The following is a 14,085-nucleotide window of genomic DNA, read 5'->3' as shown; positions in this document are numbered from 1 at the left end:
AAAGGCAGCAGTGGTGGCGCATCCTGGATGCAGGATGGCAGCACCTTGTTCATGTGTAGGACATGGGTTTCCCAACACCACTGAATGATGATCCCAAGTGCTGCCTCTGCCCCAGAGCCCTGCAGCTGTGCTAGCCTGTCTTCAACACCAGTGCCATGGCATGGCACAGCCTGGCTTTAGAGGTCACAGCTTGCACTAACATATATGAGTCAGTTCAGCCTTCAACACATGCCCCAAAAGTGGCAGCCCTGAGATGAGCAGGAAGCAAAGTGAAAAAATAATAGCAAGGCCAAGCAAAGCCAGACATTTTCTGACAGTTTTTGCTCCAGGATTTGTCATTATCCAGTGGGAAATCATGTCCTTACGTGTCAGTTTGTGCCACCAAAGTTGTCTGTACTTTGCACAATAGAGCTGTTTGCAGGGCAGACAAGCCATCCATATTCTTTGTTTTCTTTCAGATCCTTTGATATGTCCGATGGCTGATAAATGCCAGCACAGTCACATAATACTTTTCAGTGCTTAATGCACCAGTCTCTGGCTTTTTGACTTGCTGCCTTACATTTTGAGTGGCACCCTGGTGTCCTCTTCAGCTGAGGTTTCTGTGGTGATACTTCCTGTGGGAATTGCTCGTGGATTTACCTTCCAGCCACTGTAGTATCTGTGTGTGGCCGTGACTCTCCACAAATCCTTGTTTGCCTGTGGGAATGTGACCCCACCATGGTTACTGAAGCCTCTTGGGTGGGTCTGAGTCCTTAATGCAATAATTTTTCTTACAAACCTTGAATAGGCACCTTCCCATGACACACTGTCCAGCTGGGATCATGGGATTATAGGGTGGGTGAAGGGGATGCCCAGGGAGGTTGGGAGTCCCCATCCTGGATATTGGTCACAGCTTGGATTTATGGTCTCAGGGGTCTTTTCCAACCTCAGTGATGCTGTGAAATGGAGGAGGGAATTTGGGGTAGGAATTGATGTTTTCAACGTCACTGAAGTTATCTCTGCTGTGGCTGCATTAGGCTGGTTAATTCATCTCAAGGGTGCACAGAAATTTTGTATTCCACTCCTCCCCCTGTGGCAGAAGTCAGTGCAAACCATATCCAGTGATATTTGAATAAATATACTATGTAATGCTAGGTACTCTGGTACCTACCTGAATCTATGGCAGGGTGCTTTTTACCTCTTTATTTCAGTTTATCCTCCATAGAAGTGGACTTAATCACTATATCAGTTACTGCTTATTGTGCACTTTCTTGTTGTTAAAAAAACCCCACACTAACTCTCAACAGAAGTGCCCCTGAAGACCTGTGATATTTCTGGCTTTTCAGGAGTATTTGAGCAATGTGTCCCTGAGGTCTGGGCTCACACACCACTAACAGCAGACTATGGAATAGGTTCTCATTCAACAGCCACAGTCCACTCATGCTAAAAAATAGAGGAACCTTGCTCCTGGAACCAAAAGGGAAAATACACATTAAAACCACAGCTCTGGAAAGTGGCTGCCTCCAATTCTTGCTGCTTTGTATAATGTAACAGTAGCAAAAATGAACACGTTTGATATTTGGGTGGAGAAATTTTCTTCCATTCTTGCAAATTTGCACACCGAGTAGCATCTGATAATACTTATTTTTACTGCTTAGAAATAGAATCTTATTATCTCAGGAAATCCTTATCACCACTAGACATTTGATGAGAAACAATGAGTTAAAGATGATATCAAGCACGGAAGAAACTGCTTGTCCTGAGTAAAAGTGACTTATTTAGAGTAAATGTAGACCTTTTTTATCTAGTGGATTTGAGTTTCTTTGTTCTATGAATATAAAACGCAGTACAAGGATTTCCCCCCCACAATAAAGCTTTTTATACTTTTTTTTTAAGTTTCCACCTCAAAGCACATAAACTATCAGGCTTTTAAGGAAGGGTTGCTTACCACATTTAGCCTAGAGAAAAAGCAGTATTAGCTTGTCAGATCTTCTGCCACTGCACCCTGTGCTGATTTATGCACACTGAAGATCTGTCTGGCTGCTCCTGATGTTTTGCTTTTCCAAAATTAAGTCTTTGGCTTTTATGAAGGTTTCAGAAAATCATTTGAAATTCAAACAAAAGCTGGATTCTACACCTCTTTTTACCAGTGCAAAGTAATGTTCTTAATTATCTCTTCTCTTTTAGAAGCATGGCATATTTGGGAATTCCTTGTCATTAATAGTTTTTGTTAAAATTTTAAGAATTTTTTTTTAAAATCAGACAGTATCCTGTGGATGAAGAAAGTTCAAGCAACCTCAGTGGGTTTACAGATATTATTCAAGCTTATTGACCTTATTCCATGCTTTTCAACCCTTTTGCAGTGCTGAATCAAGAACTCTGCATGCTTGTGTGAGTCCTTTTTGTGCTTTGGGATGGAGCTCGTTTCCAGGGGTGTGCTGTTGTCCTTGCATGGATGCACAGGCTGCTCCAGTGGCTTCCAGTCCTGCGTGGATCCTTGTCCTGCACATTCCCTCCCGTGATGTTCCGTGGGGGAATGTACATGACAAGATGTAGGACTCCAGCCAGATCCAAGGCCAGCCTGACAAAATGCCCCAGGCATCCAGGCAAGAGTGAGACACATTTAGATAAGGTTGCAGACAAAAATTCCATTAATTTGGTGTGCATCATAGTGGATGTGTGGCTCTGGCTGTTGGAGGAGGGGGAGCTCCCATTTCCCTGCACTTGAGGACTGGATGCACCAAAATAAGAAAAAATACTTCTCTTGTGTTCTCCTTGTGTTTAAACCCACATTGATGGGAACTTAATACATGTCTGACTCTTAATTCTGCCTTGTACTTTTCCATTTTCCCCAGCCTCCAGACAAGGTTCCATGTAACACGCTTTACAACTTGGTGTCATTAATTAAGAAACAATTACAGCTGATGACTTCAATACCATCAACCTAATTTCCATCCTTACCACATTTCCCGTTTAAATTAACTGGTTTGGGGATTAACATGATGTCATCCTATCTGGGTTTTTTTTTTGTATTTTCCTCCTTCCTCTAAATGCTTCTGCTGCATTTAAAGATTACTCAGAAAAATGATAATATTCCCAGAATATTCACTGGGAAGGGGTTGTTGGAGCAGGGCCCCGGGGCAGCCCTGGCTCCTCTTCCTGAGCTCTGGAATGCTGCAGAAGCTGCCTCCAGCACCCAGGGGATGGAGGTTGGCTGCTTCCAAATATGTGATGAGAAATGATCACTCCTTGGGGACAGATGAGAACAGGATGGGGTTTCCTTTAAAATACCAGGAAAAAAATCTTATATCTGACTCCTAAATTACACTGTTTCAGTGTTTGGATCTGGACCAATCTTTTCAAATTTATCCTGATTTCCTGAATATTTGCTGGTAAATATTTTGACAGGAGTAGGACATCTGGCTGTACTAAAATAAAGCTGCAGGGAAACACATTACACAACTTTTCTTTTATATTTTTTGCTCTCCACAAACAGATGTAATGGATCCAAGTGCCAAAACAGTGAAGGTTTTCATTAGAGAGCTTTCTTCAAAGAGCAAGTTTTGAGTTGGTTTTGCAATTCTTAAAATTGAATGACATTGATCATTTCTTAGTGACACTTTTATACAGCCCATTAGCTTAACACTATTAATTTGGTTTTTCTTCTTTTTTATATTATCTTTTTAATTTTTATTTTAAACAAAACACTCTCTGCTGCCATCTAGCACCTCAAAACTTAGTAGTAAACAGATTAAGTTCACAAAATATCCTTAGCGTAGATTGACACCCATTTTTGAGAAAAAAATATTTGATTGACTCAGCAAATGAACATGGGCAAGGATGGTGTAGGAACACAGTGAGATATAGCTCACTTTTGATGGTTTGCAGCACAACAGTGCAAAAGACCAGTCTTTTAAAAAAGCAAGGCATAAATGCTTTTTTAGCTAGAGTAGTATTTCCTCCTGTTTGGTTTTGGTTTTTATCTGCAGTGGGTGTGAAAGGGAAGTGCATGTTTCAAGCTCTTGGCATCATCAGCGGAAGTAAGGCAGAGACACCCTGAACCCCAGCCTGTTTATCTACCCAGGCCTGTGTTACAGTCTAGTAATTAATTATTTTCTCTGCAAAGCCCAGGCATGCATGGCAGAGTTCAGATTTACAATATATATTCATTTAACAGTGGATTTCTCTACTGCTTTCTGGGACAGATATAATTCCCACTCTTTTCATTACACATGCTGTTCAAATCTTGATCCTGAATTCTTATTAAAAATGATGAGATTTGACCTCAAAGTCTAATACCCAGTTTTGGAGACAAGGTGCTTGATGTGATTTCTGGAGGATTATTTTTAAGAGCATTCATAGATTAGATCTTTGGAATGGTTGAGGGATGTGCCCAATGAACCTTGTCTGCTGCTTTTCACCCGCCCTTCAGCATCCAGATTGATTTTTATTTTGCAGTCCTTGAGACTGTGTAGCTGTGTGCTGTAGGGATACATCTGATGTTTTTATTATCCCTTTGTTGATGCAGGAATGTGACAGTGCTGTTTCTGCCAACTTTTATTGGAGTTTCCCCGTACTTGAAGGCAAAATGGTTTCTGATTGAGGTTTGAGGAGCTTGTAAGGCTCATTCCAATGGCTCAAAGGGTGTTTTACAGCTGCACTTCTCTTTTTTAGCTGCATGCGTGTTTTAGATGATTGCTGCCTTCCTGCATTTGTTACCTGCGGTTTGATTTTCTTTCTGGATGGCAAATCATGGAATGGTTTAGGTTGGAAGGGACCTTAAAGATCATTTAGTTCCATCCCCTGCCATGGGAATGGGCACCTTCCACAATCCCAGGATGCTCCAGCCCCATCCAGCCTGGCCTTGGACACTTCCAGGGATGGGATATGTACAGTTTCTCAGGGCAGCCTCCAAGGCTTTGCCAGGGGAGCAGAACATGAGGTGATGGGTTACCGTATGCCCACTGGGGTGCTTCTGGCACATACTTCATTCTGAAATAGACAGAAGATAATTCACAGAATGTCCTGAGCTGGAAGGGACCCACAGGAATCATCAGTCCAGCTCCTGGCCCTGTACAGACACCCCAACAAGCCATCCTGGGCGTCCCTGAGAGCAGTGTCCAAACACTCCTGGAGTCTGGCAGCCCTGGGGCTGTGACCATTCCCTGTTCAGTGCCCACCACCCTCTGGGGAAGAACCTTTTCCTGATACCCAGCCTAAACCTCCCCTGACATAGCTCCAGCTATTCCCTCTTATCATGGGGAACATTGGGGTAAGGCACCCATCTGTGGAAGGGGATATCCATGGAGAGTTGTTGTGTGGCAGTGATTGGAGGCATTCCTGGCTGGCCATGAGGCTGGGAAGGAGCACATCTCCCACATCCAACCCCTTCCATCCAGAGATCAGCACAGAACACCAGTGGAGAGGCAGCTCCACGGGGATGAAGGGAAAGGTCACTCATTTCTTTTCATGAAATGCTCTTTCTCAGCACGACTCTGGCTGGTGGGAGTGGAAAAGGCCTCACACCCTCTCTGCTCACCTGGGCTTGTGGGGTTTTGGGGGAGTTCTTGAGGAATGACTCAGAAGGGCACTGCAATACCATGTCACCAGCTCAGAGGGGAAACCTCTGCTGGCTTTGGCATGGGAGGTTCTTTGCTGTGCATTTGTTGGGGTCCCATATTGACCTTTTATTTTCTGTGTGCCTGGGTCCAGTTGTGTGTCACTGCTGAGGATGGTGATCAATCCCAGTCATGGTTTGTGTGTCACGTTTCAGGGCAGCTCATGGCACATTCTATCCCAGCACTGAGGGGTAGAAATGGACATAAGCTTTTGGTTTTTTGCTTCAAAGTCATCAAAATGCAGAGTTCCATGAGGCAGTGATTGTTTAATAACCGGCTGATCTTCAGAGTGTTTTGTTGTGCAGCACCGAGTTGGTGTTTGGGAGCGTTTTGTTGGAGTTACAAAGCATCGATGCTTTTGGTTTGGAAATTGGTAAAAGCATGTGGCAGGGCTTCAAGCTCTGAGTGCTTTCAGATGCTGTGCTGCTCCTTTGATTATTGAAAATGATTCCAGCACAATCCTGCTAATTTTCTCTTTGTGCTCCCTTAATTTCAGGAGACTGTTAAAAAGTCCATCTAGGCAGAGTGCTTATTGCCACTGTGAGGGAGATTTGCAGAGCCAAATTTTAGCAAATGGAGTAGTTTCAAAGGATTTGGAACATTTTCTTGCTGCTTTTCCTCTCTCATTTTTCTTTTTCATTTTGTTTCTTTTCAATTGCTGTGCATGCATGTGTGTGTGTGTGTGCATTACTCATACTGCATCCCATTCCTTTTCTTCTCCACGGCATCCATGGCACACCACAGTGCAGAGCAGCTCATTTCTGCTCCCCTGGCATCCTGCAAGCTGAACATGGGAGGAGGATGCTCAGGAGAGGCTTCCTGAGCTTTGGGGGTCATTAGGCACAATCACACGCAGTCCTTGAAAGCCCAGGCAGGGAGGGCAGGAGCATTTATCCTCCCAGTGGCTTTGTACCTTGTCACCTGAAAACATATGACAAACACTGATTAATCTTAACACCATCCGAGTGTGAGAGGTGTATATTATTATATCCCTCTTGATGGAAGGGGAATCAGCAAGTAAGAAATTAAGCAATTTACTCTCTGACAGTGGCAGAGCGAGGTATAAAGGCTGAGTGTCCTGATACCTGCTCTCTCCATTAACAAGAGATGTATTTGTTTTCCAGTGGATTTTTCACTACCAGGGCTAGGATTCCTTTGCCTTTGAAAGAGAAATAGCTTTCCCAGACTGCTGCATCTTACAGTTTTTGCCAGAAATTACATTTGGCACGCTGCTTCTGTTCCACTCTCTCCCAGAAGAAAATAACTGGGGAGAAAACATCAACATCTTAATCTACATTAAAAATATTTTTTCCCTAATATAAACAGGATTTAAATTTGTAATTGAAATCTATTTTACAATAGTAAGAAGCAAAACTAATCCCAATCTGTATTATTTTGCTGCACAGAATAATTTTTCCAGCAATGTGCTTTCAGAATAGGTAATGAAATGTTTTATATCAATATGAATGAAATTTTGCAGCCAACCTCTCCTGAGTCAGTGCTAGAGATTCCAAAAAATGTTGTTTACACAGTTGTGTTGCAGATTTAGAATGCTGATTTCCTACCCTGGGTTTTAGGTGTAAAACACTTTCCCCATGGGAAGAGAACAGCACTTTGTAGCAGTGCTTGTTTCACATCCACTGCAGAGGGTTCCAGCCTCAGATTTCTTGCTGTTGGTTTTGAATGCAGTGTCTCAACAATGGGCCCACCTTTCTTCTGCTCTGTCATCACCTTTTTTCAGAGCAGACTTCTGTGGTCATTGTATTGTAACCAAATATTGTGGCCAAATTGTATTGTAACCAGATATTTGTGACCATGAATAGATCAATGCTAAACTGAAAATGAGGGTATTATTCAAAACACTGCATTTTTCACGTGGTCTGAAATACCAGAGCATTTAATCTCTTGATCAGCTTTTTTTTTTCCTTCTGTGTGTGATTTTTTTCCTTTCTCAAAATACCTCTAGAATTAAAAGATAAAGGGAGAATAAATTTTCTCCCTGTTCCACAGTCCTTGTCTCCCCCTCATGTTGAGGATGTGGGTGCTGGTGCCTCCTGCTCTCCCAAGAAACAGAATGGGATCAGTTACATCAGGTTGGGCCTCTGTATCTTCTCCTGGCCATCCTGCTTGGGTCTGGATGCAGAAATAGGAACAGAATAATTTCATAGACTTTCACAGACTCTCACAATGGTTTGGGTTGGAAGGGACTTTACAGCTCATTTAGGTCCACCCCCTGCCATGGTCAGGGACACCTTCCACTATCCCAGGCTGCTCCAAGCCCCATCCAACCTGGCCTTGGGCACTTCCAGGGATTCATGGCCAGCCCCAGCCTCTCTGGGAAACCTGTGCCAGGGTCTCACCACTCTTACAGGGAAGAATTCCTTCCCAGTATCCATCTGACCCTGCCCTCCAGCAGTGGGAAGGCATTCCCCCATGTCCTATCAGTCCATGCCCTTCAACAGAATCCCTCTCCAGCTCTCCTGGAGGACCTCTTCAGATACTGAAAGGCAGTGATAATATGATCCCAAAACTTCTCCAGGGTGAACAAGCCCAGTTCTCTCAGCATTTCCCCTTAGCAGAGATGCTTCAGCCCTCAAGTCATCTTTGTGGCCTCCTCTGGGCTCGCTCCAACAGCTCCATGTGCTTCTTATGTTTCAGTCCCCAGAGCTGGACACAACTCTGCAGGTGGGGTCTCACCAGTGGAGTAGAGGGGGACAATCACCTCACTTGCCCTGCTGCCCATGTTGCTTGAATTTACAAGGGGGCTGCTTTTAAGACTGCATAAAACAGAAAAAGAGAAAACCCTTCCTGCCTATCCATAAATATTTCATTCTGATAATTTCTTATTCATTCCTGGGTTCACTAGGGGTGTAACATTTCCTTTGCTGCCCTGGTGGCACAGGAGGCAGCCCAGCTCCACAGCTCCTGGCCACATCTTCCCCACTGGATACAGCTCTTGGTCAACAAAAACTGGGGCCAGCAGAGCCCTCCAGAGAGGACATTTGGCCCTTGGCTGCAGGGAAATGTGCAAATCCTGCAGCCCCTGGTCCTCTGCTTGGCTTGGAGCGCAGGAATGTTCTGTTTGTTCCATTGAGGTCAGCACTTAGGGGGTGAACCATCCATATGCATGAGTGTCCCAGTGGCAGGGCCCAGTTTGGGTTTCCTGGCCCTGGAAGAAAAGCACACCTCCTGCCCAAGACTGTGAGGGCATGCTGATGCCAGGGGGGTTGCCAGAGCCCAGATGTGCTCCTGTGTGTGGGATTGAGGGGGTTTGGAGGTGGCTTTCTGTGTGTTGCTGTCACCCATTGTGCCCTGGGCATGGTCACCAAACCAACAGATGTGTTGGTTTGGGTGAGGTTTCTATTGTTAAAGTCTTTGGTTTTTTCAGAGGTAGTGAATGCTTCAAGCTCCCTTCTGGCTTCCCTTGCAGTTGTTAAAAATCAGCATTTTTGAAATTTCATTTCTCTATGGCATGGTTTTTTTCCATTGTCAGCCAGGGCTTTACATGGTGACTGTTTGTTAGTAATTTCTTAGAAGACAATGGTGCAAGATGCCCTTGATCTATAGACCAGGATTTCATTATTTTGTCATATACATTTTTGGTAGATTTCTTCTGCTGCTTCGAAACAAATGGCACCAGTCTCACAGTATCCAGTTGGGAATACATTTTATTCTTTAGCAAAATGTTGTTGTAATAAAATGTTTTTGTTGGTTAAAATACTCTCTGCTTTATTTGTAAGCCACAAATGTGTCTTCCCATCTTGACTCTCACAAAAGAAGAAATTTTCCAGTGTGTCTGAAGTTTGTTAGTTAATTCAGTATAATGCCAATCAGATATTCTCTGAGAATTGCATAAATAATATTTTAGGCCCCATGTTTTGCATGTCTGTGTAATATCCAGCATAATTTTCAAGATCGTGATTCTTGAGGATGGAATTGGAGGAGAGAATGTTTGAAGAGGATTTGTAATATTTACTGCAATAAAGAAATTTAGGGATTACTCAAAGATCCTGTCAGTATTTGGGTCAGAAATATAGCCCAGAGGTATTAGTATGATAGGCAAGTTTAAGCATTAGACTGTATTAGTGATTTAGCTATCATAATAGCACAATAGTCCATCATGTGATGGCTTGTGCACGAAACATTTATTGTGGATTAGCCAGGAAAAATGCTCAAGCTGTCTTGCAAACAGGCCAGGGAAGGTGACTGTTCCTCCTTTCAGTCGGTCTGTCCTGGAAGGGGGTGTATTGGAGGGGAAGAAAGCTGTTGTTGTAGCAGAGAAAAGCAAAATTGTTTCCATCTGAGTTTTTTAATTCAAAAAGTAAAATGTTGCCTCTGTAGTAGTGGTCAGCAAAATTAGGAGCAGTTGAGCTATTCCTTCTTTGAAAAAGAATATTTGAGCATAAACAACCTGCCATAATCTGGGCTACGTGTTTTGGGGAGCCATTTTAATATCTACTCTGAAAACAATGACTCTATATGGAAATTTTTGTTACATTCCCAAATAACAATTTTCTGTGCTGTGATTCCATCTAAATCTCTTTGCCTACTCCAAGTGTAAAAAAAGCTTAATCCACATGAATGTTGAAATACTGCTCAGTACAAATTGAGTTTTGTGTGATGTTTCTGAGTGTTTTCCTATTTCACAAACATGCACTTTTTCCAAAGGAAGCTGGAGATAATGGGCAAAATTCTACTATTCCTTTTTGCTTTGTTAGGCCAGGCTTTAGATCCTTTCATCCTCCCCTCCTTCTCCATGACCTGTGCTAGGGTCTTAAAATTATGCATTCCAGATTACACCTCCACAATTTTCTGCCCTGGGATGATGAAAGGATTTGCGTATTATGGTAATATTATAAAAAATCTTTCTGGAGCCTAGTTAGCGTGGCTAATTTGAAACTACAAAAAAAAAAAAAGCAATTTCCAATGCAAATTATAATATTCATAAAGTGCTAAACAGATACCTAACTAATTTCTGACCGTTCTTGTATTCCCAAGTATCTTACACTGGCCTTTTTTAGGCCTGTCTGCTGGCTCCCATTTAATTTGTCCTTAGCTGTGTGCAGTGGATTAGCATTTCATCAGGTTGGATTAAGATTGAGCTGACACTGAAGCTTTCTTTTTTATTTTTACATGCGCCTGTGCGGGGCCGAGCGGATCCGCGCACGTTCCGTGATCCCGCTGCCCATCCCCGCTGGGTGCCGGGACAGCCTCCCCCAGCACGTGAGGGGGGAGACAACCAAAACAGAGGAAACACATGCTAAAAAAAAAAAAAAAAAAAAGTTAAAAACAAACAAGCAAAAAAAAAAAAAAAAAAAATCATCATTCCCTGGGGGAAAAATTGCATTGAGGTTGCTGGCTGGGCCAGTGCGTGAGATTTCATCGGGCTAAAATGATGTCACATGGAGCGAGGGCTTTAGTGGTTTTATTTAGCTCCTAATCCCCACACACTGCTCGGCCAGTTGTCCATGTGCGCTCGCTGTCCCCAGCGGCACAGGATAAAGCATCTGGGCTGAGCGCGGCCGCTCTCCCGCGCTCTGGCTGCAGCGCACGGCCAGGGGCAGCCCCTCCACCGGCCGCCGCACGCTCTGCCTGCTAAGGTTACCCAGGATTAATAATTCAGGTGACACTCGGAAAGACAAAACCGCCGGCCGCTGGTTTCTGAAGTCCCGGGAGGGCTCAGGCGCAGCGTGGCCCGGTTTGGATGCGTGCCGGAGAAGCGCTGAGAAGGAAGGCACCTCCTCTTCTCCGTGCCAGCGGGAGCAAGCGGCCTCGAGGTGATGCCCATCCCCAGCAAGCACCCCAACATCGGCCGCTCGCAGAGCTGGGACGCTGCAGGCTGGTATGAGGGGAACTGGGAGAGCGAGAACGCCTTCGAGTACCAGAGGCCGCCAGGCCGGAGGAGCTCCCTGACCTATGGCGGTGAGGGCGGCTGGTACGAGCCACCGCGGGCAAATGATATCATCTTGCAGGGCGGTGCGGAGCTGAAGCAAGAGGCGTACCCGTACCAGGATGCCACCTTCGCACCGGGGCCCCTGAGGAAGGGCTCTGTCCCCGACTTCGCCTACTGCGACCGGCCGGCGCCCATGGCGGGCCGGGGCTCTCTGCCACCCCAGGATTACTACAGCGACCCGTCGCTGTCAGCGAGGTCACCCAAGGACCCTCGACTCTACCGCGAGCACGTGGCGGGCAGGCCGCTGGCAAGCTACGGGGCGCCTGGCAGCCGCCTGTCCTGGGACCAGAGCGCCGCGCGCCCACCTGCCCCACCCGATGCCACCCGCCTCTACAGAGACCCCAAGCTGGCCCTGGATGGGCAGCGGCTGCGTGGCAGAGATGTGTCCCCAGCGTGGTACGGCACGGAGCCCCCCGGCCCGCGGTACGCGGCAGAGCCACCCGCCTTCCCCAGCAGGCCGGGCTACAGCGACGGGGCAGAGCGGGCTCCCGAGGTGGCAGCAGCGGCCAGGCAAGCTGTCCCCACCTGCCTGGTGGTGGATCCCACCACCAGCACCAGCAGCAGCTACGGGCCAGGCAGGGAGAGCACCGGTGCCAAGGGTCCCTACGACAGCTACGAGGCGGCGGTGGCGACGCCTTCCCACCCACCGGTGCCACCTGCCTTCCCTGGGCCAGAGGGCAAGAGGAGCTTTGACCCCGAGTTTGTGGCGCTGCTGCGTGCGGAGGGCGTCTCTGAGAGCACCTTTGCTGCCCTGCTGCAGCAGGGCTTCGACTCCCCAAACCTGCTGGCCATGATGGAGGAGAATGACATCAAGTCGGTGGCACCCAACCTGGGGCAGGCCCGCGTGCTGTCCCGCATCGCCCACAACTACAAGGCAGAGATGCAGCTGCAGAGACAGGAGCGCAGGAGCGGGGCACTGCGCCCCAGGACCCGCTCCAACAGCTTCAGCCACCGCAGCGAGCTCCCGGCAGAATACGGGGTGCCCACCGTGGATGGCCCTGGCACCTCGCAGCACCCGCCACCGCTGCAGCCACTGTCCCCAAGAGGTGTAGAGATACACCGCCGGCCATCCAGCGCCCCGACCCAACACCTGCTGGAGACCACCACCTACCCAGCCCCAGCGGGGCCTCCTCAGGGGCCACACTTTCTCCCCGGTTCGGGGTACAACACCCCCCTGCCTTGCAGCACGCACCCGCGTCCCGCCTCTGCCTACTCCGCTCCAGTCGGCGTGCCCATGACGGCGGCCAACCCGCACGCCAGCCCCAAGACGGCGTACCCCACCACCTACACCGTGCCCATGGAGCTGATGAAGAGGGAGCGGACAGCGGTGGCGTCACCGGCACCCAGCCCCCACAGCAGCCCCCAGCTCCTCCGGCGGCCGGGGACAGCAGGGGACAGCAGCCTGGCAGCCACCGGACCCGCCTTCCCCGCCCAGCTCTCCCCGTACCCGAAGCTCAGCAGGCGCACGGGGCCCCCCGTCATCGTCTCCACCATGGCGTCGCCTGAACCAAGTAATTACTGAAGGGGCTTAGTCCATAGAGTAGTTTAGAGCCACCTTGTTGTTGCTTGTTTGACCCCTCAAAAAACCCACAGTCAAATATCATGGGGGTTCATGCCTAAATATTAGACACTGTCCTATGTAGAAAATGAGGTGAAGGGGATGTTTTGCCTGGCTGTGCTGGCCATTCAGAGCTAAAGAGGCTGATTCTTGCACAGTGGTTAAATTCCAAATATTTTATTTGTTTAGCCAACTTCAGTTAAACATGAGCGGTATCTCAGATAATGCTTCCAGGGTTAATCTTGCCGTTCCTGTTGTTTGTCGAGAACAGGAGATTAGACACTGTGCTGGCTGAGCAATTAGGACTACAGGGTTTGCTGCAGATTGACTTTTTACTGCTGTTATCAGGCACAAATGTGTCCCTGTGAGGAAATGGTTAGCATTGTTTTGACTAAATTCATCAGATAGTTAATGGTGTTATTCGAGAATCGACTTACCTTTGGTCATTACCTAAGGCTTTGCTTCTTATTATTAATTTGCTGTTTTATCAAGCATACAAAATAAACCCCTTGATTTCCTTCTCGAGATGCCTGTAAGTGAAGCGATAGAGCTGTTAAAGTAATAGGGCTGTGCTTAAAACTAAAAGCCTGTCATTAAGCACTGGAACAATAAAAATGAATGGTGGCTCCTAGACTTGCCTTCCCTTTCTAGAAACACTCAGGCTCTTGGCTGCTCGTGTGAAAAGCTGAACAATCTGAGCAGGATCTGCTCCTCCACTTTGGAGATGTGGCACTCAGAGCCTGGTAGAAGCTAACCCCCAAAACCACCCGGAGAAATACAAGGGAATTCATCAAATCCATTCATTTGTGCCTTGACCTGTTTCAAAAAAATGTGGAAAAACACCCCTTGGAATGTTTTTTTGCTGGCAATGACTCTGTGAGCAGGGAGTTTTCTCCCTGGGCAGCGCAGCTGAACTCCCATGCAGATGATTCCCAAACAATTTGCCGTACCAGCACACACACACAAAGCCTTAATAA

The 14,085-nt window shown here is 46.8% G+C and overlaps 1 protein-coding gene across 5 annotated transcripts in view; it reads left to right on the top strand.

Annotated features, from left to right (window-relative positions):
• The window catches only part of CTBP2 (C-terminal binding protein 2), a 130,878-nt gene that overhangs the window by 80,423 nt on the left and 36,370 nt on the right, over window positions 1-14,085 (top strand). Inside the window, exons 1-2 of one of the 5 annotated variants that reach the window (XM_058028942.1) lie at window positions 11,378-12,529; window positions 12,563-13,061. The exons of 3 other annotated variants lie outside the window; for them this stretch is intronic. In XM_058028942.1, the coding sequence (XP_057884925.1) occupies window positions 11,378-12,529; window positions 12,563-13,061 (1,651 nt within the window). Of the gene's footprint in view, window positions 1-11,377; window positions 13,062-14,085 lie in introns of those variants that run through there. One more of the 5 variants, XM_058028940.1, reaches the window with a different exon arrangement.

This window comes from Melospiza georgiana, chromosome 8, assembly GCF_028018845.1.
Source record: "Melospiza georgiana isolate bMelGeo1 chromosome 8, bMelGeo1.pri, whole genome shotgun sequence".
Classification (NCBI taxonomy): Eukaryota; Metazoa; Chordata; class Aves; order Passeriformes; family Passerellidae; genus Melospiza; species Melospiza georgiana.
Note: the sequence above shows the minus strand (reverse complement) of the source record. Positions and strands in the feature narration are given on the sequence as shown.